The 26126-nt window shown below is 53.5% G+C and overlaps 1 protein-coding gene across 1 annotated transcript; it reads right to left on the bottom strand.

Annotated features, from left to right (window-relative positions):
- On the bottom strand, positions 1-26042 carry ANKRD33B (ankyrin repeat domain 33B; the record flags this gene model as incomplete). The annotated part of the gene is made up of 4 exons (XM_025049553.1): positions 1-1705; positions 9402-9542; positions 25541-25670; positions 26025-26042. Coding segments are annotated over 4 exons (1056 nt in total), but the record flags the coding sequence as incomplete, so codon positions are not given.
- Positions 26043-26126: the final 84 nt, after the last annotated feature.

Genomic DNA, 26126 nt, shown 5'->3' with positions numbered 1-26126 from the left:
TTAACTTTGTATTTCTAGTAATAATGTGTTAGATTTGCTCCTATTTTATTATTAAAAATAGTGTTTCCTCTTAGGTCTGTTTTTGAATATGTTAAAGATTTTGTATCCAGCTTATCTAAAATCCCTTGCTTAAAATGAGTTTAGTTCTAGCAATAAATACATGCTTCTCTAGGCACTGTTCCATACTTTGACATGAGGTTTTTTTCATTATTATTATTGTATGGATAGGAGAGCTTAAAAAATAAGATACAAAGGAAATACGATTCCTCTGTCTCATTTGATCATTTTGCTGTAAAAATGCATCCATCAAATAGAAACAAATATTTGGCATCACTTAATCGAATTAATAAGAGCCTATAGGGCTATGCGTACCCATTTAAGGAAAAAGGGAAGTCAAGATCAAAGCAAACTGCGAAAAGGGAGAATTTCGCAAATTCTGTCTGAAATCATAGAGATCTGCCAAATAATTATTGCTAGAAAGAGTATTTTAAACAAAGGGTCTTTAGACAAATGCATTAAAATTGTCTTAAATACAAAGAGCCCCATCACCTGTAAAATACCGCACATTTGATCATGATTAAAATACAAAATTATATGGAAACTGCCCTTTGATAAACTGATCTTAAAAATTTCTCAATTGAGGTTCTAAAGGTAGACGTCTAGGCAAATGGCCCACTAGGTGCATTGACCGCTAGGGGAACTGGTTCTAACAAATCGATCTGTGCTATGCTCAAGTCGCTCTCGTGTGCAGTGAACATGGACTGCTTTCTGGGACCCCCAAAGGATGCTGGTCCCCGAGGGAGACGTGCAGCGCGGGAAGGAGGCGCATCCTTTCCCGCGCGGAGCCGCGCAGCCTCCCAGGCCTCCGCCAGGGCTCCGGGCTCCGGGCTCCGGGCTCCGGGCGCAGCAACCTGGGTGCAGCATCCCGGCCGTTCCCCTCACGTCCTTTTCCTCCAGGGCACCACCCGCCTTTCCTTCTGTGCCGCCGCCACCCGCTGCCTCTCCGCCTCTTCCGCCTTCCTCTTTTCCTCCTTGGCCTCCTTGTACCGCCACTTGGGGAGCTGCAGGTGGGTGCTGTCCTTGGTGCTGCCCTTCGCGGGCACGCGCTCAGGCTGGAAGGTGGGCGCGGGCGCCTTGCTGATGCGCACCCTGGGGATGACCACGCCTGGCCGCACGCTGCTCCGCTTGGGCAGTGGCAGAGCAAAGAGGCTGGCCTTCCGTGGGCCAACTGGCCGCCGGGGAGACGGGAGGCTCCTCTCCTCGCTCCTCTCCTGGGCACCTGTGTCCAGGACCCTAGAAACTTCCAGGATTTCTTGCACCGCCAGCCGCCGTTTCCCCACACAGGGGAGGTTCTCGGGGCACACGGTCTGGCAGGCGATGGCCACGGCGGGGCTGTAGAGACTAGTGGTCATCTTGACCATGTGGTCCAGGACGCCCCCATCCTCCATGCCCGGGCGCGAGCGGGAGGGCAGTGCGGACCGCACAAACTCAGCCAGCCTCTGCAAACAATTTTTGGAGTCCGTGGACTTCTGAACCCCCGCGGGGCTCAGCGGCAGCTCTGGCTTGTACTTTTCCCCAAACTGCTCCGGGCAGGGTCGTTCCAGCAGCCTCTGCATTAGGCGCACGGCCTCCAGCCGCCCGGTGTAAGCCGCCCACTCCTGGGGCGACATCCTGCGGCGGGGGTCCCTGGCGTGCACATCCGCCCCTGAAAAACACAAAAGGCCAACGGGAATGAGTGAGTGGAGGCAACAAGAGATTTTCCCTTCCACGAGCAGAAAACAGAATACAGTGGAATGAAGCAAGAGCTAATTAACTCCGAACCCCGATGACAGACTCTGTCCCTGGCCAGCTGCATGAACTTGCGTCTGACTGTCACCTATTCACTTACAAGTAGGTGACACAACCCACCTTTACGTGCTCCATTTAGTAGCTTGTCTTTCCTAAATAAAACCGCATCAACTCAGCACCTAAATCATGGAATTTTTAAACAAATAAGATTTCTAGACTTTCCAGCAATGGAGAGACGATCTGACAACAAAGGTTCTTTGGGAACAGGCGACTGATGCTACCAGAATGTTCTAAAACTACTAACAGCGACAGTCACTTGCAAAGCATTCGGCGTCCCATTTATCGATCATCTCCCTCACGTTTCCTCTCAGGTCTCTTGCGAAAACGGCTATGGTTCTTGTCTTTTGGAAATGCCAGGCCTTTGTCCTCCCATACAGTCTGGTTACCAGACGGTGGGGCTCCTCCAGGACCGAGGCTGCCATTCCACTTCTTTCTTTCCCCTTCATACGTATCGTCCCGCCTGGTAGGAGGCGTGCATTAAATATAAGTTTAATGGTAGTCACAGGGACCAGGGGAGCTGCCTGTGGCCTCCGAGCTGGTAAGAGAAGTCTCCTGACCCTCAGCCCCACGCACTTCCCACCGCCCCGAAGGACAGACCCTTCCTCAGTGACAGCCTTCTGTGTCAACATGGCCAGGCTCTGGTACTCAGGGACGTAATCAGACACCGATCTGGGTGTGCTGTGAAGGTATTTTGTAAACGCGGTTAACGATCAGCTGACTTTAAGTCAAGGAGATTACCTGAAATAGTGTGGGTGGGCCTCGTCCAATCAGTTGAAGGCCTTCGAAGCCAAAGCTGAATTTTCTGGCAAAGGAATTCAATTTCAGCTCCTACCCAAGTGCCCAGCCTGCTGGCCTGCCCTACAGATCTCAGGCTTGCCAACTCCCAAAACCATGTAAGCTAATGCCTTAAAATAAATCTCTTAATAAAATAAACCTCTTAATATATGCCACCCATTGGTTCTGTCTCTCTGGAGAATCCTGACTCATACATCCTCACAGGCTCCCTGACACTAGTCACTTCCTTAAGAAATCTCCCCCATACCACCCACTGCCCCCTCCTAATAGTTCATAAATTTTAACTTGGTAGTGAAGTAGGAATTAATAAGGAATTGTTCGGTTTATCTTGGTCTCATCTCAGCCCCATATTCAGTTAAAAATCATTCAAGATTTCAAGTCTCATCAGTCATATTTCCACTGGCAAAGCAATGTGAAGTGGGGCAATTACCTAGTCTGCAAGCTCCCCAGGGACCAGGCCCGGCAGAAGCTTCTGCTTTTACATCCCGCACAGGCCCAGGTATCTGACCGGTGGTGGCCGGTCAAGGTGCCGAACTGAGACGAGTAGGCGAGGGAGCCCCACCAGCCCCCGAAGGCCCCAAGGCCCAGGCAGATCCAGCTCCCCTAGTCACTAGATTTCACCTAGTAACACTTAGTTCTGTGACACGTTAAAGAATAGCCATATTAGAAGAGTGGTAATTATTTGGAAGCCGGAATCGGGATGGAACTCATTAGCTGGAGTACGATTTATAAACGGACCAGAATGAAAAGGGGGCAGTAAAAGTGTCATTGCAAAAAATAGATGACACATTAAACCTTAATTAATTGCACGTCGCTTCAAAAAGGAACAAACTGCAAAATTAAAATCTTAATGAACATTGCATGAAAGAGACATTTTTCACACGCTAATCGAAAACTAAAGGAACAGCTGTCCAAAGTTCAGCAAGCTTCTTCCTGTTCCTCTTGTATCTTGGTAAGATGGTCTTGGAAAATGCAAACATCCGAAAGAACAGAGGCCATTCTGACTGTAATACAGCCCAAGACTCTGAATCCGGCTGTCAGTCAGGGATTCACTTCCTTATGACATTGCTAATAAGGGTAATATCGATGACAGGGACATGGTAATTAAGTCACGAAAGACAAGTATTGATGATAACCCTTTACATATACACCTTTCAGAAAATAAGGAAAACTTCCACAAGGCCCCTGTGCCCATCTGCTCCGCATGGGACGACCGGTCTCCTCACCTCCTACCCAGTGTCATTTCCCCCAGGGCTCCAGCCGTGCAGACAAGGGGTGGATACCTGCCAGCGGGTCCACTGGCTGCCATGTCGAGTGCTGTGCATAGTCTACACAAAACCCTCTACTTTCTTCAAGGAAGCAACACACCAGTTCTAAGCAATGCACCGCGATTGGTCTAACCCGGCGTTTCGCAGCGTTGGCACTACTGACATTTTGGACCACATCATTATTTGTTGTGGGGACCGTCCTGCACATCATAGAACTTTTCACAGCATCTCTGGTCTCCACCCACTGGATGCCAGTAGCATTCCACCAGTTGTGAAAACCAAAAAATGTCCCTGGACATTGCCAAATGTCCCCTGGGGCGCAAACCCCACCAACACCCTCCGTCCATGAGAATTGCTGTTCTGGGGGCGGGAGGTTTAAGTGGACTGCAACCTTGTTCCCCATCGTGTCAGGCCCCCTTAAGGGTGGCCACCCAAAGAGAAGGCTGCTGCATCCTGCCGAAAGGAACCAGTGTGCTTCCTGTCTGCGGCCTGGAGCTCTAATTATCTTCGTGCAATCATGAGGTGACCAGTCAACAATCTGGAGGGGGAGGGGATGCCAAGTGGACAGGAGGCAGGATCCTGGGTCTGTGATGTCCTCATGCACGGTGACTGCCTACCTCGAGACTTCTAGTGAGGTGAGAAAGATAGACACCTCGCTTCTTTAAGCCCCTGTCAAGTCAGGATTTCTGCAGAAATCATTCTAGAAGGCGTTAAAAAAAAAAAAAAAAAAGCTACCTTCCATCACTCCACTCCTTAAGATGCGTCTACCCTCTCCACCCCAGGCACGGCCAGGCTCATGGGACCATCAGGAGGCGGGCGGGCAGAGCCCAGGATACTGCCCCTTCCTTTCCTAGCCTCCTCCCCATGTTATCTGCCCTTCAGAGCTCCCTCTCCCCTCTGCCCGGAGGCCTTTCCGGTCACAGGGGACCACTGAGGACGAGTCCTTGCAGGCCCCCTCCTGTTCCACCTCTGGCCCATGTCTTGGGCACTTGGGGTGTAATTAGTATGACAAGTCAGGATGCAGTCACAGGGACGCCCCCAAAAGGGTGTCAAATCATCTGCACTCTAGCCCACTGCAGCGGGGGGGCGGGGGGGGTGGGCTGCCAAAGAGGTAACGGGCCCAAGAGTACCTCTGTCCAGAGTTGGGGGACAACTCCCCTGGCTTCCCCGCCCCGCCCCACAGGACATATCTGATATGCCTTGTACTAGGTGTTCCGGGGGTCCCAGGCAGGCCTGCCTCCTGGCTGGCCGTGAGGACAACCAGCTCATCAGCACACAGCCATTAGCTGTCCTGTCATCCTGGTCTCACACCGCTTCCCGGGGGCACCTTCCAGAAGAACCACTTGTCCCCAAGTCCTTTCCTCTGGGTTTGCTTTCCTGAGACCCAAGCGAAGACACCGCCCTTGAGGATGTGGGATGGCTGGTGTTTAGCCCTTTTTCTGCTTCATAACTTCAAACTGTTCCAACTTGGCGAATTCTCGGTTCACGGAAGATTCATGTTTTCCTTATAAACAGAAAGAAAGCCCTGTAGTGATATCATCCCCTCTGGCTTTCCAGAAGCACGTAGTCAGGGTTTGCCTGGGACAGAGGGACCACACAGTCAGTAAGACAGTGCGCGCACCTCTGCTCTCTGCCCCTCGCCGGACAAACCTCCCACACCTGCTCTGTCCCCTGGAATCACAGAAAGAGTCGAGGGTGTCGCTGCCCAACTCTGCAGCAATTACGGCGCTCCTCGGGTGCAGAGCTAGCTCTCTTAAAGTCTGGAACCTGCCAACCTCTGCCGAGTTCCGTCTCTCTGCAGAGAAAATCACGTCCTCCGTACAGCCTCCCAGAGCCACTTATTTAAATAGACCTGTCACTCTGGGACATTAATATTCCACTGAATTAACAAGGTCCCGCAGCCCTCCTTGTGACTCTCATCGGCAGAACTGACATTATTCCTTGGGAAGCCAAAAACCGAAGGGCTAATAAATCAGCTTTTCAAAGCCTAGTTACATTTTTATTAAAATCCCAAGTTCTGATCATTCTAACATTATTTTGTTCCGCCTGAAAGGTAAGATAAGCAGTGATATGTGTCTGTATATTATGAACTATTGGAAAATGTAAACAGTTTGGGGGGGGCGGGCATCCAGTTCAATGATTCATCATTTCTAAAAAGAAATGGTTCCTGTTGAATATAACGAAATTGCAACTTTGAAACTCAGCTCAGGTGCAATGGAGTACTACAGCACCCGAAAAACTGGATGACATCCACACTTTCACCACAACCACGAATATGGTGCCTTGTGCTTTTAAAATGACCATGGGATGGGCATCCTGTGATTACCCCTCAAAAGAGCATCCGCAGCTTCACATAAATGCCAACCCCAAATTTAAAAGCATTTGTACTTTTAAAAGCTTTAATTTTCCTTCATATTGATGTATTTACATGGAAGGAGACTTAGATATGTTTGTGCAAATTTCCAAAAGATCTCAACGAGTATCCTTATTGCTGTCCACCAAACCACCAAAGACATTCAATCGCATTTTTTTTTCCTTTTAAAATGTGCACACACATCTACTGTAAAAGGAAAATGAAACTCACTTTTCTGAGAAAAAGAACTGTGAGCCAATTTAATAGTAATAGTAGAAAATGAACATATTCTAGAGGTCAGACACTACAAACACGAAGGCGGGTCAAAAACTCCTTGAAAAAGCTGTCAGATTTTTATTTTAAGAAGGAATACAGAGCAAGCTGGAAAGAAGAATGTATATGAGGGGAAAATTCTCTTTTCACGTTTTCCATCTTTTTACATTTATATTAGTTCTATCGGCAGTTCTCACCAGGCAGCGGCTGTCCCCCTGGGGGCCTGTGGCAGTGTCCAGAGACAATTTTGGTTGTCGAACCTGGGGGATGCTGCAGACACCCGTTGTCGGAGGCCAGGAATGCTGCGTAACACACTGTGATTCCCAGCACAGCCCCCAACCACGAAGAGTCACTGGCCGAAATGTCAGCAGCGCCAAGAAGCCCCAGTTGCCAGGCCTGCCACCGTCAGTAAGATAATTTAAGGATCTCATCACGAGGACACGTTTCGAAGGGAAAAACATGCCGTGTTTTTTTCATTCACTTAACAGATAATTACTGAACCCAGAAATTCACCGGTAACAATAACAGTAACCAAAGCTGACTGCAGGTGTCCCCTGCGCCAGGCACGCGTCCAAGGGCCTTCCACATGCGAACTCGTTCGGTCCCCATCACGACTTCCCGCAGCAGCTACTGTCATGCGCCTCATTTCGCAGAAGAGGAAACAGGCCGAGAGCAGAGCAGTGGGTGACGGGCCCTGGGTGCAGACAGGGTCACTGCAGGAGCTGAAATGGGAGCGCGGGGGTCCTGGCTTCCGAGCGTGCTCCGGTGGCCGTCCGCTGTGACCGCGCACAGTCCGGGGGTGGCCGCGCTCGAGGTCCCCACTCAGGGGGTTACTTTAGACTTTGACGGGCAGGGCTCACGAACAGGGAAAGTATGAATTCGTTATTCAAGTGCCGAGTAGGGGAAAAGCACTGGCCTTGACCACGCCGCCCCGAGGAGGCCCGTCTCTCGAGAGACCGAAGGTGTCTCTGTGATCCTGTGAACGCGCAGCCACCGCCCAAATTCCCGCCAGACCCAGGACGAGGGCAGACCGACGGCGGGACCCGTGCCTCCGCCAGGGCGACAGGAAGGCTCCTGGCCTACAAGCAAGAGGACTCGAAGTTCAAATTAATTCACTGGGAAAAATACACACATGTGATCCACACCCTACATTTTTGGTTGAAAAAGTAAATTACACCCTACCAAATACACCCTACATTTTTGGTTGAAAAAGTAAATTACTAAAGAGCTGCACTCAATTATCGCGAGATCCAGAGTAAAGCAGACAAAGCTTCATCAAACACGAAAGCATCGTAACCAACACTCCATCAGCAGGAGGCGTCTCTCACCGACGCAGGCCAGGCCAGCCCTCGACTCTGTCGAAACACGTCTCACTTGAAACTGTCACTGAGTCAAAAGGGGATTAACTTCAATATGATTTTTTTTTTAATTTCCAAGAAAGTTTTCTTCTTCGAAGCCTCCAAAAAGCAAGTTGCGAGTCCTATCACCCCAGTCTAATCACGAGAATAATGACAGGCGAGCTCAGGCTGCAGGACACTGTACACCAGCCGGTCAAGTCACGGACAAGGCAGAAACTGCCACAGACCAGGGGAGCCTGGGGACACGTGACAACTAAGCGTGGCAGCCTGGATGCAGCCCTGGGACAGAAAAAGGATATTCGCAGAAGAATTGGTAAAATCTGCACAAGTCTGGAATGTAGTGAATCGTAATATACCAATGTCGGCCTCTCCGTGAGATCTAAACACGGGAGACAAGTGAGAGCTGTGTGGAAACTCTGTTCTATCTTCGTCACGTGCCCGTATATCTGAAATTATTCCAAAATATAAGTTTCTTTTTAAAAAGTAAGTTGTCTAAACAGAACTACTAGCCTAGGCTGATGCTTAGAAAGACTTTGTCGCTGTCCTCAGAATACTAAGATGGCAGGTAAATGCCACCTCTCCGGGACTTGTAGTGCCAAGCGGGATTGGCTGAACCCGGTGCCAAGAACAAAATACATTAAAATAATGAAATTAAATAAGAGCAACAGCATCATCTCACGCTGATCGAGAAGTCAGAGGCTTGCCCTGCGCCGGACCCTGGGTGTGCACCTGACACATTTTCTCATCGAATTCTCAAAACAACCCACCGAGCTGTTGCTAAGGATGACCACGGTTCCCTCCTACAGTGAGGAAAAGCGCTGGAGGTTGGCCAGTCGCTCAGAATTTAGCTCAGTGGTTCATTCGGTCTGCGTAGCCCTTGAAAGTCTGCAAAGTATCATCATGTTTCATCCTCAGAGCACATGAGAAGAAATAAGCATCGCTCCCATTTCAAAGATGGGGACCGGAAGGCTCAGAGAAGAGAGTGCGTCCTCCGAGAGGCCAAGGTCACGAAGGGCAAAGGGGGGACCGTGCTGATCCAGAGCTACTGCCTGCGATCTTCCTACTCGGTGAGATCCCCACCGCCGGCCCACACGCGTGTGTGCGTGGGGTCTAGGATGGCTCCTGGGATGGCCCCGCCATCTTTCAGCCACCTTCAAAAGGGCAGGCCTGCCGCTCAGGGCCAAGACCAGAACACACATTTCGGAAGAATGGAGATGGGCACGGGGAGGCTAAGCGGGGAAGGAAGAGCTCGGCAGGGAGCAACGAGGGGCGTCCTGCGGGAGTGAGCAGGGCCGTGACCTCCCGCCCCCGAAGGTGGCTGCCTTTGTCTTTATTTGTGTCACCTCAGATGTGGACAGCCATACATCTCAAAGAAACTGCCCTTTGTGGCACCCACTGGTCTTCATTTCCACAGGACTGATTCATCCCTTCAACACGTATTCTGTAAGGGACCAAAATCTGCATCTGCCAGGTTCCTGGGACCGCGCGGGACAGGTGGCCACGTACCTGCGAGCATCAGGGCCCGGATGCACTCTGTCCGCCCCTGCATGGCAGCTTTCATCAGGGCCGTGAACCCGAACACGTTCCTCCTTTCAAGGTCCAGACCGGGGAAGTAGTTCAGCAAGTAGTTCGTGATGATGGCGTGACCTGTAGAGAGAGCTGCACACTGGATGGACTGCACTCCGCAGAGCGCGCACGCGCCCCTGGGGCCGTCCCAGAGAGGGACGCGCGGCACGGCCGACCCCGCGCCAGCCCGCTGCGGGCCGTGTGAGAGGCACCGGGCCCAGCCCTGGCCAGCGCTGCTGTCTCGGGCCTGGTTCACTTTCCTTCCCTTCGGCCGACCCGCGTGGGAGCTCAGCTGTCCTGTCACATTGTGACAGAGGGAACGTGAGTAGCCAGGACGCTGCGGGGTGGCACGTGGAAAGGCTGAGCCTCAGCAGACGATGCCCTTGGCTGCGGACACCTCCCAGGCTCCCAAAGAGAGGAAAGTCATTACTGTAGCGATGGGATACGCCAGCGCACACTGCCACCCTCCGTTCCCACTCAGAAGTGTCTGTCTCTGTCTCACACTCGCACACACACACACGCACACGTGCGCACACACGCACGGGCAGGGACACAGTGTTACTACCAAGACCCTCAGCCAGAAACCCAAGCAGGCAAGAATCTCCGTCTGATGATACAGATGTCTCCCTTTCACCGCCTGGCGCCTCTGAGAGAGACCTGATTTCCTGCTCATTCCCACCCTCCCAGGTAGGGGTGAAAAAGGAAGCATCGTGGAAAAGGCAGCATTCCCGGGGTCCTGCAGGCTCGCCCCCACAAAACCAAACACAGGGGGAAATTCCTCAAACGGAGACGCCTGAGGCAGCAAGACAGGCCCTCGGGTCAAGCGTCTGAGAGGCCCGGTGCCCACCAGACGTACTTCTGGGGCCCCTGTGTGAAATGACACGCTACCCCTCCCCCACTTCAGACCCCTAGAGCGGGGTCCCAGCCTTGGCACTAGTGACATTTGGGGCCAGATTATTCTCTGCGGCAGGGCCGTCCTGTGCATTGCTGCACCCCTGGTCTCCACCCACTAGATGCCAGTAGCAACCGTATCCCACCTCCTGCCCAGGTTGTGACAACCAAAAATGTGTCCAGACATTGCCAAATGTCCCCCGTGGGGGTAAAATCGCCCAGTTGAGCAACACTGTCTTAGAGGCTCAGACGTCACTGTTTCAGGACCAGCCACACCAAGGTGGAGCCAGCTTCCCCTCCTCCTGACCTCCACCCCACCCCACCCTGGCCCACCTCTCAGCTGCCATGCCCATGCTGGCCCTGCTGGGGGACTAACGTGCCCTGGGGAGCAGGCCGTGGACGCCCTCTCCTGGCTGCAGGTGGCTGAGATGGGTGCCCAGACTCCATCCTTACACGCTGAGGGCCCAGCTCTCTGAAATGCCCCTCATCCCACCCCGCGCATGTGCCTGAAGAACCCCGCCGGCAGAGCTGCAGGTGTGAGGCCTCCCGGCCATTTCCATGCACTCTGTGTCCTTAACTGGGCACCACCTACTCCCCCCAGGGAGGTCTCTGCACCTCAGAGAAGCCCGGACCCATGAGGCTCCTTCCCGCTGATTTCAGGAAGGGCACTGGGTGGGATGGGAGATGTGGCAGGAAGCAAGGCCACCTCCTGGCAGGGGCGGGGGCAGCTTGGAGACACAGGTGCCTCCGAGGCTCCCGCCCACCTTGCCCAGCAGGCCGAGAAGGCTGAGCGAGCTGAGGCCACAGCACCCTGCTGTGGCGAGATCTCTCCCAGCCCTGCCCCCATCACCAGCCACCAGTGTCAACTCCTCCACGGCAGCAGCAGGCAGGGCCTGTGCCCATCATACCCCACCCGGACAGAGGCTGGGGCCCAGTTTCCTGCCCTGGGAGCCACACAGGCACAAGGGCTGCTGCTGCTTCTCGACTCCAAGTTAAAAGCAAACCAGTGACAACAATTAGAGGGCAGACTCTTCTGGAAGCTTTGTCATCTGCTTGCCTTTGACCTTGGCCCATCTCCCGATCGCACTATAAAAATTAAAAGGTGAAACACAGCTTGTCTGGGAGAGAAACACTGGCCAGTATGACTGTGCCGTGGGCTAACAAGCCAGAAACGAATGGCTGTGGCCCTCCAGCCCTGTGACTCGCTGGTTTCAACCTGCAGCTGATGTTTTTGACTCATTCAGGCCATCGGGCCCTCCGCTGCCGTTTACAGGGTGGGGGAGCGGATAACGCACGCAGTCTGGTGCCCAAAGCAGCTTAATTGCTCTAAACTGTGAGGAGGGAAGGGTCCTTTGGTCTCGGTGAGATTTGCTGTCCAGCTAAAGCTTTGTGCACCTGTCAGATTTAGCCAGGGTCCTAGTGAAACGAATTGCAATCCCTTTAGAGCCATTTCTTTAAAAACATGAAAGAGCATATCCGTCCCAATTTCCAGCACGACGTCTTGAGCTCCGATATATATTCCAAACACTGTGAGCGGGCACGGAGAGGAAAACTGGAAAATCCACAGAGCAAACGGGCCCATTATACAGCTCTGTTCCGCATTTTATGTTGAGCTCAGAAAAACCAGCAGGAAGCCGCGACCACAGGTGTGAACCTTCAGTGACCCACGAAATCACAGCTGGGTTCCCACCGGCTTCCCCAGGATAGCAGAACGATACCTCTGACCCCACAGATGACCTCGTTCAGTGGAATCAGGGTGAACCCCATGCTCCTAAAAATGTGTAGATATTATTGATTTTTTTTCTTAAAAACTGTGACAATTAACCAAAGGTGATAGATAGGTGAGAGATATATGATGATAGATGATAGATGATGATGATAGATATATAGAGATAGATAGATAGATAGATAGATAGATAGATAGATAGATAGATAGAGATGACAGACAGTAGAATAGATAGATAGATAATAGATAGATAGATGACAGACAGATAGATGACACATAGGTAAGCAAATAGGTAGACAGATCCCTGCCTGCCTTGCATAACAGAACCCAAACATGCACCATATTGAAATCTAGTTCGAGCTTAGTCTCACCTAGACCTTACGAAACAGGTTTTCCTAAAGTCCTCAGAGGAAGCTCTTTCAAAGGGTGGGCTCACCAAAGAGACTCCAAGAACACTCTCCCCCCATGAGCCGTACCCTGCCTAAGAGAAGGGCACCCGAGGATTAAGTGAATTCCAGATGAAATAGCTTCAGTGTAGACACCAGTGTAGACACAGAGTTTGGCACTGAGGAGAGCTGGCTCTGAGAATACCCAAGTCCAAGTCCTCGGCCTGCCACTCAAAATCTGGGTGACCCTGGGAAGGTGAGTCAACTTCACTGAGTCTCTGTTTCTGCACCTGGGACATGGGAGATAACATCAGCCTCACAGCTGCGAAACTTACAGAAGACGTGTAGAAAAATGCCCGATAAAACTGACAAATCTCCAGGCAGAAAAAACTCCAAATAATCTATGCAGGTACTGAGCTTCCAAGGAGGCAGGACACAGCCACGCACTCTTTGACCTGCGGACTGTGCGTAGATGTCCCTCCAGGGCGTAGGACGTGGAAAGCAGGGAGGGGACAGCAACTTTACAACATAGCAACCTGGTGGACACGACCCCATCCAGGTGATCGAGGTCAATATCGACAGTGACAACTCAGGCTGCCCACGTGTACTGACAAAGCGTCTTGGCTTGAGTGAACTTTAGCCGGGCGGCTGAACCTTCTAGGCCAGCGGTGCCCCTCCTTGTAAAATCTAGTTTTAGCAAAATCCTGCTGAGTCAGTTTAAGCAGAACGCCCCACCCTCCGTATCTGACCCAGCTCTCAGCTCCGCCTCCCCCACCCACAGGTGCTGGCTCTGCCACCCTAGCCGGCCTTCAGCCACAATCCTATCAGGTCGGTCTGGCCAGAACCCCTCCCCCTGGTGTGTCCTCTGAATTTCCCACCCACTGACCCCACCGTGCCTGCTGAGTCCCCACCTGCCATGTAACATTCAGAGTTGAGCCCAAGCCCTCTCCCCACCTGCAAAATCCACGGCAGCGGCCCCCACGCCTGCCGAGCTGGTCTTGAATGAAGTTTACCTTGACGTCCGCTAACGAGTGTCATCGGACATTTTCTCCTTTAACTGAACCCTCGATACGATGTGATGGGACTGGCGCTTCCCTCTCGTCTTCCCTCCAAAACCCATAACTCCAGTCTCATCATGAGAAAAACATCAGGCAAATCCCAGTTGAGGGACATTCTACAAACTCCCCGACAAGTACTCCCCAAACTGTCAACGTCATAAGGTCTGAGAAACTATCGCAGCCAAGGAGCCTAAGGGGACATGACGACTCGACGTAATATGGGATCCTCGATGGGCTCCTGGAATAGAAAAAGGACATTAGGAAAAAATCGAGGAGGTCGGCACAAAGAATGGACCTGAGTTAATAAAAATGCATCAGTATTGATTCATTCCATGTGTCAAATGTACCGTACTCATGGAAGATCCTAACACCAGGGTAAAACGGGTGTGGATGTACAGGAATCCTCTGCATCATCTCTGCGGTTCTTCTGCATGTCTAAACCATCCTACTCTCAAAATTTATTTTATAAAAGGGGGAGCCGGCTCAGGGACACGACCAGAGTGCAAAGCAGAGACGATGACTCTTGGCAGCTACCGAGAGTGCTTCCTCTCCACGCTGTCCCCAAGCGGCGGGAGGAGCTCCCCGGGAGGTGGTGCTGGGCATGCAACGGGCAGAAGATGGGGGCCGGGTCCCCAGGAGGCCAGGAGGATGGAGAGGATTGGTTGACTCGGGCCACTCCTGAAGAATGAATGGACAAGCCTTGGTCACCGCCTGGCTAAGCCAAGTAACGGAAAGAGAGAAGCCAAAGCTGACCCCTGGCGCCGCTCCAGCCCCGGTTTCTGGCTCCGCTTTGGATGGCCAGCGCCCTCGCCCCTGAGAGCGCGTGGGGGAGAAATCCACAGCACCCCAGCGCGACTGCCTCTCCACCCAGCCTGACGCCCCTTCTGCGTCCCGCCGACTCCGCCCCCAGGCCCCACGTGGGGAGTTTCCAGCTTTCCCACTCTGAAGTCACCTACGTCCTTTCCCGGGAGATGACGCACCTCCTACTTCACAGACGGAACAGAAACCACAAGGAAACCCCCGGCTTTCCCCCATCACCCCACAAACTTCTCACATCCACGAGCTCTCTCTCCTCCTTCCCACCTATTAAAAAGGAAGGGTCCCGCTTCGCATAAAGACGCCTGTCTCTCCCCTTGGCCTTTATGCTACCAATTGCCTCCTCTCTCTCCAACACCCCCTCCTTGCAAACCCCGCAGACGGCGCCAGTGGCCCAAGCTCTTCACCTTGCCCTTTGCCATGGGACTCTGAAGGTCTTCTGTCAAGAACGGGACGTTCGGCAGTGTGAGAAGTAGAAGACTGAAATGCACTTACTGAGCTGGACTCCCAGCCCCGCGTGCGCCTCAGCGACCTCCCCAAGGAGGTCTCACTCGATGGAGGCATCCAGGCTCACTCGATGGTCCTGATGGTGCCGGGGAGAGGCCGGGAGGGTGAGAAGTGCATGGGGCAGAGCAGAAGTACCACGTACGGCCTCGGACAGGGTCCGGCCCGCCACAACACGTGAGCAAAGGCGTCGAGACGCGTCGATCCCCAGCCCAAACACAGAGGCGTGGACAGTAAACACGTGTGAGGGTCTGGGGTGGTCGGTTACGCAGTGACATGCTGACATGCATGCCCAAGGGTGTCCCATCTTAAAACAGACACGTCTATCACCCATCAGGCTGCGGTAACACACCGCCGCAGACAGGGTGGCTTAAACAACCAGCCTCTCTCGCACGTCCGCAGGCTGGCAAGTCCATGCCGGCAAGGGTGGCTTAAACAACCAGCCTCTCTCGCACGTCCACAGGCTGGCAGGTCCATGCCGGCAGACTCAGTGAGGGTCTGTGTCCCAGGTCACAAATGGCCGTCTTCCCACAGTGTCTTCACATGGCAGAAAGAGTGAGGTCTCTGGGGTCTCTTACCAGGGCACTAATTTTATTCACGAGGGCTCCACCCTCACGACCTCCTCACCTTGGGAAAAGCCCCACTTTCTAATACCATCACCCAGGGGTTCGATTTCAACACAGGAATCTGGACGGGGGCATCAACGTGCGGCCCACGCAGTGACCGGCAATCGCAGCCGCGGACCTGCCTCCGCATTCCCGGCCCCGCATCGACCATTTGACTCCTCCTCGGTCTAACTCCCAGAGTCACCCGCTCGCATGCTTGTCACCCGTACTCCTAGTGCTTCTGAAACCGCCTTCCAACAGTCCCCAGTGACCATCTTGTAGCAAAGCCCAGTGGCCACTGGTCACTTCTCATCTTCTCGGGCCTCTCCACGGCACTCACCACTTGTCTCTTCCAGCCTCTCTGAAACACTCTCTTTCCACAGATGTCCTGGAAGCTGACCCTTCTGATTTTCCCCGCATCTCTCTGGCCACGCCTCAGTTTGCATTATGAGCTCCTTCCCGAAATGCCGCCGCTCCTCGGACGCGTGGCTGAGCCTGCTCCGCATCCGCACACTCTCCCCCGGTGGGCCCCCCACTCTCATGGATCCAGGGATCACCTTAAAACTCCCAGGTCACTCACCTCCACCTCGGCCTCTTTTCTCGAGGTTCTTACCGAAATATCTGTCTAGTAGGTATTTCACACGAGGCGTCCCGCAAACAAACTCAACATACGTTTCTTCCAAACCCATCCTTCTCTCCCACCTTCCTTAATTCGGTGGTGAAAACCACCAAACACCCAGGGGCCCCTGCCAGAAACCGGGGCTGCGTCTTCCGCCCGCCACCCAGCCTTGCCCCATCCAAGCCATCACGGAGTCTTGCCGACCCAACCTCTTACATAGCAACCGAACCTGTCCTGCTTCTTCATCGCAACTTCTAGCCCCTGATCCGGGCCACCACGTCCCAAGTGGGGTGCAGCCCCTCTCCCTGCCTCCCTCCCGGGCCCCATTTCTGCCCCTCCATCCATTCTCCACACGACCAGCACGATCGCGTCAAGTCTTCTGACCAGCACGACAACCACCTAAAACCCCAGCGGTTTCTACCCTTTGAATTAGGCCTCCACCCCCTAAGCAGCCAGCTCCTTTTTGTCTGGCCCTGTTCTCGGAAGGACGGCAGCACATGTCACCCCCAAATGTGCCACTCCGGCATAAGGATGATTTTGAGCTGAAGGCAACTGAGAACAAGCAGGTACGAGAAAAGCTCCCTGCCCGCCCCCATTCGTCTAAAAGGAGGACGCAAACTTTTCTATTTCATCATCTTCTCCCGGTTTTATTGCGATGTAATGAGCATACAGTACTGTCTACATTTAAAGTGTGCGGTGTAATGATTTGACTCACATATATTGTGAAATGATTTCCAAAACAAGTTTAGCTGACATCCGTTCCCTCGTATAGGTACAAAATAAAGAGAAGGTGCTGGGTTTTGTCCGCGTGATGAGGACTTGGAGGTCCCATGCTCTTAGAACAGCAAACGGTCAAAGGTGTCCCTCCTCCCCTCTCCGCCGCAGACAAACGTCAGCCGCCAGACAACCTGGGACGCTATCGGCCTGGAGACGGCTCCAGAGGAGCCTACGTAGCGAACTTCACTAACTAGCCTCTGCCCGCACGGTTCACCATCCCAGAGTTTGCTGCCCCCGGAGCCTAGCGCTGCTCCCCTTCACCCTGTCCTGTCTCCCCACGTGTGTCGTTCTTTGTTGCAGATGCCATGTGAGCTGGGGTTCTAGGCCACCTCCCTGAGCTACACATCTTTTGCTCAAGACCCCCCACGTATATGTGAGGCACACGTGTTCACAGAGGTCTGGTTTTCTCTTTTTCGTCGGTCTTTTATTACAGCGGCGCTTCCTCAGAAGGGTGGAGGAAAGATGATTTTCCTCCCCTGAACCCCCAGACCCCCTCTTTACCCTCAGCTCCTGCGCCGAAGGCCTCTACTCTACTCTACTCCGCCAGCACCCGACCCTCCTTTCAATCCAGCTGTGTGCCGTGCACCCTCGAATCTGGTGGCCTTTGCACAGGCTGGTTCCTCTGCCTGGCACACGCTGCCTGCCCTTTTACCCAGCTACCTGACGAGCTGCCCCTTCTGAGGCAAGCTCTTCCCTGTCCCCTAAGAGTGGGGTAGGCACCTGAACCGTGTCCAGTGGTCCACATTCCCCTGTGGCTGTGGGTTCCCACAGCCACCGAAACAATCATGACCCTGCACACGAGTCCAAATCCTCCAATTCACTGCGAGTTCAAGAAATAGTAAACTAAAAGGCTGAAGGATTCCGACTTCTCCCTTGGAAAAAGCGCACTTATCAAAAAGGTTGCCAATTACCAAGCCATAGCTGATGTTACCTAAGACTAAGCGGCCATCGCGATGATTAATCGTTGATTCATTTAACGTGTCATTGCATACCGCGATGGGCTAAGAATATTGTTTACTCTTTTATTCAAAGGAAGGAAGAAGACAATAAACCTGCCCTGCTCTAAAACTGGAAAAACCTTACAGAATTTGGATTGTCTAAAGACTTGATTGGTTTAACGCCAGGTACTCAAAAGGCAGTTTTCAAGCCAGGCCAGTAGAGGGAACTGTTGACCTTGGAAATATCACATCCCACCAGCGGTGCAGGAGAGAACAGACTCACCCCATCTCAGACTCAAGGAGAAGATGGGGCGCGGGACGGGGGAGGGCAGCTGGGACGGGCCTTCCTCCTGGTCTGCGGGGCACGCAGGGTCCTCATGGAGGATGGGCGTGAGCTGTGGCCGTGGCCTGTGCTCACTCCTGCCTGGCCAGCGGGCAGGAGGTGGCATTGCACTGGTCAGTCGAGAAGGCTCTGAAAACTGGAGTTTATGGGAAAAGGCAAGAAAACGTTAGGAAACCTCAGGGACTTAGAAAATTCTAATTTCTTAGGTGAAAGAGGAACTGAGAAAAAGCAAAACACTTCAGGGAAAATAAATAAATAAAAATCACAATGAAGTCAGACTAAAGTCGTGATCGTGGGTCGTGATAATAAAATAAACAAATAAAGAGGCGTTTGTTGCTGGCTTCTGGCCACGTCATAAATTCTCTGAATTCTTCCCCAAGCCTGATTCAGAGCCAGGCCTCACACGGGCCATCTGGGTCCACCCCTGGCCACCCCAGGAGCCCCACTGCCACTACGTCCCCAATAACAGGATGCGAATAATGCCAGGCAGGCTGGCTCTCAGTGCGTTTCCTCCAGAATTTTAAAAATAAGTTCAAAGAATAACAAGTCTCAAGGATGCCCCAGAGGTTACTCAAGGATTCCCCAGAGGTTACTTATCACCAGTTCAAAAGGAGCCCGTGAGCTCCCTCCCTGTGTCACACGGCTGCCACACGGCACTGTTAACAAGGGACAGGGCACAGGGAGGGTGAACGTGTGACTCCAGTCCTCAACCGAATAGTCGTGCCTCTGGTTATCTTATTTCGTATTGTATTTTTGTTAGGGGAAGCATGGTAGAAATTCAAATTCCCGGCTAAATGAGATTTAGGGATTATCGGAGGATTTATTGTCACACATTCTCTCCCTTTTAAGGCCTAATACAGATTTGGTTGTATTTTTATTATGCATTAAGTGGACGAGGAGGTTAGGCTTTGTGAAGAACACAGGACAGGCAGATCGAGGCATCTGCATCCTAATTTATTCTCGCAAACGCCACGGGAATCCTGCAAAAACCCAGAATCCACCGCAGCTGCAGTTAGGAACGATATTAGCCTGTGGTTGCTGTGGCTGCGTTAAAGTTTTCCCGAACCACACGAGCTCAGCTGAGGCCGATGTGGGCTGGACCAAGTCAGCCGAGGTCATCGAGCCTCCCCTGCCAGCCGCTCTGCTTCTGCGTGGGGCACGTGGGGCATGTGGCCTGGCCGAGAGATGTGGATGAAACTGCTGGAGGCCTCTAAAGTGTTTTTCCACCTTAGAGAAGGAAGCACGACAGAGATTCTCTGCCTTCCCAAGGCCTCTGGTGTGTGGAAATGTGAAGCCATGTGCTCGGAGCTGCCAGCGCCTTCTTGGGATCGTGAGGGCAAGGCCAAGAGCATTTCCGAGAAGCTGGCCCCGGGTACTGACATCTCGGAGCCTCCCAATGAAGCAACCCTCCGACTACCGCCTTCAGACCTGGCACAGTGCAAGAGAAGGCAATTTCCCCGTCGTCGAGGCCCTGCTTCAATGGGAATTCAAAACCTGCACCCAGTAACGTCATAACAGACCGGGGGTGCCGGTGAGAATCAGGGGGACGCAACTGCAAATAGCAAGAAGAGTCTGTTTGGGGGTGGCAAACACTGAAGAGTGACCATCTGCATGACTGGCCAGAACGCCCTTGCGAACTCGACAGAGAGATAAATGGTGTGGCTTTGGCTGAAGGCCACTTGGCGGGAAGCTCCAGAAATGTGTACACTGAAAATGTACGTGCTCCTTGATGAAGAAATTGAGTTCCAAGAATCCATCCGTAAATTAATTGCTTTTCTTTCCTTCTCTGACCTGCTTTAAGCTTTTACAGAGAGGATGATCTCTAAAACCTGCCGGTCCCTTAGCCATGAAGTCTCCGGTGTGGCCTCCCTCCCACCTCCCCACCGCCTCCCACCCCAGGGGCCGGCAGGTTATGGCACCTGAGGGACAGCGCTCTGCCTGTGGCTCTCTCCAGGATCCAGACCCTTAACTCTCCCCCACCTCTCCTCATAATGCCCTGATCAGCCCTGTGAGCTCACCTGTTGCTCCACTCGTTCTCGGGCGGGACCCTAAGAGAGGCATCCACTCCAGACACGAAGGACTTTGCCCCCGCGAAGCGTGTGACATGGGACGGGCTAACTCAGAAACCCGCCTGCACTCAACTAAGTTTGGGAGGAGGGAGTCAGGTGTGCTTTTGTGCACCACGTAGACCCAGCACTGACGACGTTAAGTAACTGCTAAATAAGTGTTTGCTTTGTATTCTTGTATCGAATGGATGAGCCACAGTTCACGGAACCGTCTCACAGTTACTGGTCACAGGGGACATGGCCATGAACACACACTCATACTCAAGAATGTGGCCCTGGAGGAACGGGGTCCATCACGTGTGTGTGTGTGCTGACGTATAAAGACGTGGATCTGTGAAGTGAAGAGGTTAAAATCGCAATCTCTACAGTATCAACCTATCATCTACTCCAGGTGTGTGCGCACGCTGTGGACGGAGTAAATAGCTAGAACCTGGTCATTTGGGGAGGCAACTTGGGAGTGAAAAGGGGTCTTTTGAAAAAATAATAATATTTCTGCAGTGCTTTGGTTGTTGTTGTTACTGTAAGCGCATGTTACTAGACATCTTTTGGAATTAAGAAATCATCAAATAAATAAAACTGGTTATGGAATTGGATTAAAATGGGACATCGCTTGATCCCATCAGCGAAAAGCCCAAATTGACTCGTTAGTAAAACAGCACAAGACCTCGACTCCTTCCCTGTATTCTCACTGTAAGTGAATGACGGCTGCCATCCCCTGACATCCCACCCGGGGCCATGTCGCCTGGGACCCCTCTGAAATGCACATGCTTGGGGCCACCCCGGCTCTACTCAGTCTGGAACTGGGGAGCCGGGCTTGCAACCTGTGTTCCAACCAGATCCGTGAGCAAACGCAGACCCCCCAGCATGGGTGCACGTAGGATGATGGCTCATGTCCGGCTGTGCTCACGGGGGCAGAGCCAGGAGGTCCGGCCAGTTGCCGTCGTCAGCAACAAATTAGGGAAAAATCACTCCCACCCGTCAAGGCAATAAAGACAAACAAGGAGACGCTTTTTAACTGGATCTTTAACATGGCACAGAAACCTCTGCCCTCCCATCCTTCCCGCCCCAAACAATTCGGCCCCAAAGTCCTGGTGAGCAGAGCCAGGCAACCCCGTGCAGGCCCGGGGCGGGTGCCCCAGCGGTCAGAGCCCAAGTTCAGGGAGCGGGCGCCAGAGCAGAGGATGGGCCCAGGGTGCGAAAGGCTGCTTCCTGCACTTGAGCAAACGGGTAAGCAGGCTGAGGATCACGGAAGCCAGGAAAAAGAGAAAACTTACGAATGAGAAGAGAAGATATATTATAACGATGCCTTTTTAGAAGAAGATGAAAGAGAACCTATCTACACTTCGAAGCGTTAACAGTGGTCATCTCTGAAAAGCAGAATGGGAGCGGACTGGGGATGAGGAGCTGAGAGATTTTCACCCTTAACGTTCATTGCTTATGTGCTTTCCCCCCAAACACGGTGTATTATACTTTTAAGTTAACGTACAAGAACGTCAGCAGGCCCAAGTAGAGAAACCACCCAGGACCCGGTCTGGGTCACGGTCCCGAAAATTCCCCACAATTCCCTGGCCTGTGCTGCCCATATAATTAACTACCCCCCAAGACGGTGTATTATACTTTTAAGTTAACGTACAAGAACATCAGCAGGCCCAAGTAGACGTACAAGAACATCAGCACGCCCCAATCTTAACAATCTAACTACCCTACAATCTAAGTCTGGAAAAGCAGCTCCACCAGGGGCCACCAGCTCCTGAGGTCCGGGCGGGGTGGCCGTGAACGCAGGAGTGTGGCTCCCTGTCCCAGCCTCCCACTGGTGATCAGGGAACAACAGGAAGCCAGAGGCAGGGCTGCAGACCACAGCAGGACACCGTTCGATTTCTGCTGGACGTGGTGGAGACGGGTGCCCGTTGTAGGGGAGGCCTGGGTATCACACCTGTTCAGGTAGATCCAGGGGAAACTCTAGCAACACCCCGAGATGAGGGTGGGGGGTTGGGGGCAGAGGGGAAGGCAGGCTGCAAGGACGCCCTGAGAGCCGCCCGCGCCGTTTCCCCAGATGCACGGGGCCGAGCAGGAGGCTCTGGTGCTTCCACGCCAGCCCACGCTGCGGGGCGGGGACACCAGGCAAGGGCAGGGGGCTCGGCTTTGGGTAACTCAGGCTGCTGTCCCATCAAACTATGCGGCGTAGGGGTGGGAGTAGCTGCCGCGGCTGCACTTCGCCCCGAATTTCTCCCTCTGCACCCCAGGCCCGGGACCCTGAGCCCAGAGAGAACACCCTGAGAGGACCATGTCATCCTTGATTTAAGATACACCAGTCAGGGCGAGCACAGTCCCTGCGTGAGAATGAGTGTTTGTGCACGCTCCGATTCATACGCTGAGGCCCCGGCCCCCGGCGTGGCGCGTTTGGAAGTACGGCCTTCGGGAAGTGCTCGAGGTTAGATGAGGCCGGAAGGGCAGGCCCCGATCCAGGAGGACCGGCGTCCTTGTAAGAGGAGACACCAGAGATCCGAGTCTCACTCTGCCCGCCATGTGCAGACTCAGAGAGAAGACAGCCACCTACCAGCCAGGAAGCATGTTCTCGCCAGGAACCGAGTCACCTGCCACCCTGACCTTGGACTTGCAGCCTCCACAACTGTGTCTGTTGTTTAAGCCATCCTGCTCAGGGCACTTTGGGTCTAGCAGCCAGAATGCGCCGGGACACAAGGTATGCTTGGGAAGAACAGAGCACATGTGACCCAGAGAATGGCATAGAAAGACACACACATTAATGAAGTAATAGAAAAAAATTTCCCCAGATCTTGGAGTAAAGGGGCAGGAAAGAAAAAAAAAAAAATGATGAAAGTTGTGGAGTGAGGTGAAGTTGATCTAATCTACACCTATGAGGAACCCCAGGGGAGAGAACGGGCAAGGCCATGTTCAGTGAGATACAGGAAAACGCTCCTAACGTGAAAACAGCTCTAACCTGAGTCTAGTAAACACAGGGAAGGACCAAGGGGCCTTGGGGTTTGTTGGTTGGTTGGTTGTTTCTCAATGTCAAGGAGGGAGGCAGGAGATTCCCAGGCCTAAGGAATATCTGAGTCTCAACCAAGGCACAAAAAGCACAGGACACAGACCTCTGCAACACTAAATGGGGAAAAAAAAAAAAAAGGCAAAGACAAGTTGTAACTCCTGAGCGAATGGAAAATAAAAACCTTTTCAAGGAAGCGAAGACTTCAGAAAGGAGAGCCGTGGGTATTAAACCCTAGCACGCAAAGAGCCCTGGCAAATCAGTAAGGAAGAAAATGCCCTCACTGCCCAGCCTCCTGCAGTCAGCTCTAGGCCACGGCCACGGCCACGGCTGTTCTCGGGAGCTCCTGGTGATCCCTCTGTGGTCTGGCAGGGGCCAGAGTTTGGAGCTCCACATGTCCCCCCTCACCCCACCCCAACCGAGACCTCTCACTCAGCCGTCTCAGCATTTCAAAGGCCTCAGCACAAACTGGAGCCTTTTACACTTGGTGTCATCCGCCACCCAGACGACGGAGAGCCACGTCGGACCCCGACTGTCCCCCATGGCCCACGTCACCATCTCGAGACCCGAGCTTTCTCCTTCCCTGCCTCTGGGCCCGCCAGGATCGTCAGACCCCACAGCACACACCAGCCTGGTGCCACGCGAATGCATTCTCTCACCCCACACCTAGACCAGGTGTCCGCCTCCCCGCGGAGCCACCTGTCAGGTGTCCTGGACACACGCAGGCCGTCCTACAGCCATGCTAACCTATGCCGTGCCCGAGACGCACAGGCCGCCCTCCCGGCCCTGTGGCTTTGCGATGCATCGGCTGGACCCGCCTTCACCACCCAGCTCAGGGCCCCCTCTCCACGACCCCCGCCTTACACCACCAGGCTAGATGCAGCGCCCTGGGCACCCTCCAGCAGAGCTGCATCGGATGGCTGTTTAGCGGAAGAATTATCCAGAGGCAGAAGGACCTTCCGCTTCTACACCCCCGGTCCCTGAGCCCATTCCTGGCCGGGGGAGGTGGTGGGTGCTGGGCGCGTGGTCAGTGGCTACCTCCTGACATCCTTTTACACTTTTACAGCTCAGGAAGTTGCACACCTGGGCTTTCAAAGCCTCGTTAGCCTCCGTGGCGTTCAAGCTTCATGCCCCGAAACCTGATGGAGTGAGCATGCGTTCGCACAACCCAAATGCTCTCTAAGTCGGGGGAATTTTCCACCTTATGCGTCTTGATGGAGAAGCGGTGTGCACAGACTGCTTCTCGTTAAGGGGAATGAACTTGCCAGACGCTGCCTTTTCCAGCCTCCCTGGGCCCCCTGACTCAGAGTCACCCACGCTGGCTTGGCATAAGAGCTTGCAATGCAAGATGAGACGAGCAGGTCTTTCTCTGGGACAGCGGCAGATGCTGGCTTTCAAGAATCAACATGTAGTGTAGTTTGGAGCATCTTCTCCAGCTTCCTCCCTGCCCAGACTCAGCAGGATCCTCAACAACTCCCGACAACACAAGGTGCCACCTCCCTTTAATAAACAAACGCCTGTTCTCAACTCAGCCAGAAGCAGCTTCTTGGCAACCGAGACCCTGAGTAATGCAATGGATGTCACCTTGGAGGCCAGGAATTTTGAAAGTGGTCAGTTATAAAACCAATGATACCACGGTTACAAATCCAGCGCGGTCCTGAAGAGACAAGCAGGACCGTCATGTTTGTCAAGAAAAATGTCTGCACGCGACTCTGGAAGAGGAGAACCACGGCGTACTCAGCAATGCCGGCTAAGTACCGACCGCCTCTTGAGATGACCGCCGGGACAGAAGGACACACATTCCCCGGGCTCTCTCACTCACAGTGCCACCTTGTTAGACTGACAAGTGCCAACAAGGAGCTCCTGGCTCTCCTTTGCATCCACCTTCAGGCAGAGGGCAAGGCAACCCGTGAACGCATCCGCTTTAATGTATCATCTATCGCTAAGACACGATCACGTCTCTGCAGGAGTGAGTTCGCCGGCACCTTTCTGCTTCCCTGTCTCTGAGGCTCGAGGGGAAGTGATGACGAGGTGTGGAGTGGAGCAGTTTCAGAGCTGGATCTGCCCGGTGCTGAGCTCTGCGCGACCGGGTCAGCACCGCCCTGTCCCAAACGCACAGAGAATGTGCACGCGCACCCGTCAGCCTTTTTCTTGTGCCTCTTTGCAGCAGAGCAAGGTTTCGGATCAACTCCTTACATTAATGTCAGGAGCTGAGGTCGTGTGCGTCCGCCTCCCCACACTCACGCACGCACACGCACACACACGCGCACACACATACGCATGCACACCGCCTGGCCAGCTGCTCTCCAGCCTCAGCTCTGGAGCGGAAGGAAAGCTGAGTCTTACCTGCCTGTGCCGCCGTGATGAGGGCCGTGTTCCCCTCGCTGTCCTGCCAGTTGACATCAACGTGGGGGCACTCTGCTAAGACCACCACAGTATCCACAAAGCCGTGGTAGCAGGCGACAATCAGGGCGGTCTGGAAACAAAGAGGGATGCGGGTCAGAGGGCAGAGCCTGAGCCCCACACCGCAGAGCCGGGGGCACCCACCGCCCCCGGGGTGCGAACCGAGGACCCCAGTCCCAGGTGTCAGTGGCAGTTTACAGCAAGCCAGCTGTCCGTCCTCCATTCTGAAATGTTCACTGAGCACTGACTACGAGTGAGGCTGGGGCGGGCTCAGCAAGATGGGAAGGGGCTGTGGGAAGAAGCCAAGGGGACGTGTGGGGGAACGGGCAGGCAGAGGACATGCCTGGCCTGCCCAGGGAGCAGCCAGGAGGCCTGGGAGCAGAGCGAGGAGGAGGAGGGGGAGGAGGAGGACAAGTCAAGGAAGCACCAGATCTCGGAGGCCAGGAAGTGGACGTGAGGTTTGCACCGAGTGAGATGGGGTGTGGGGCAGCAGTCATCTGGCCATTGTCTGCATGCCTCTGGCCGCTGG

The sequence above is a fragment of the Pteropus alecto genome, unplaced genomic scaffold (assembly GCF_000325575.1).
Source record: "Pteropus alecto unplaced genomic scaffold, ASM32557v1 scaffold66, whole genome shotgun sequence".
NCBI classification, from domain to species: domain Eukaryota; kingdom Metazoa; phylum Chordata; class Mammalia; order Chiroptera; family Pteropodidae; genus Pteropus; species Pteropus alecto.
Note: the sequence above shows the minus strand (reverse complement) of the source record. Positions and strands in the feature narration are given on the sequence as shown.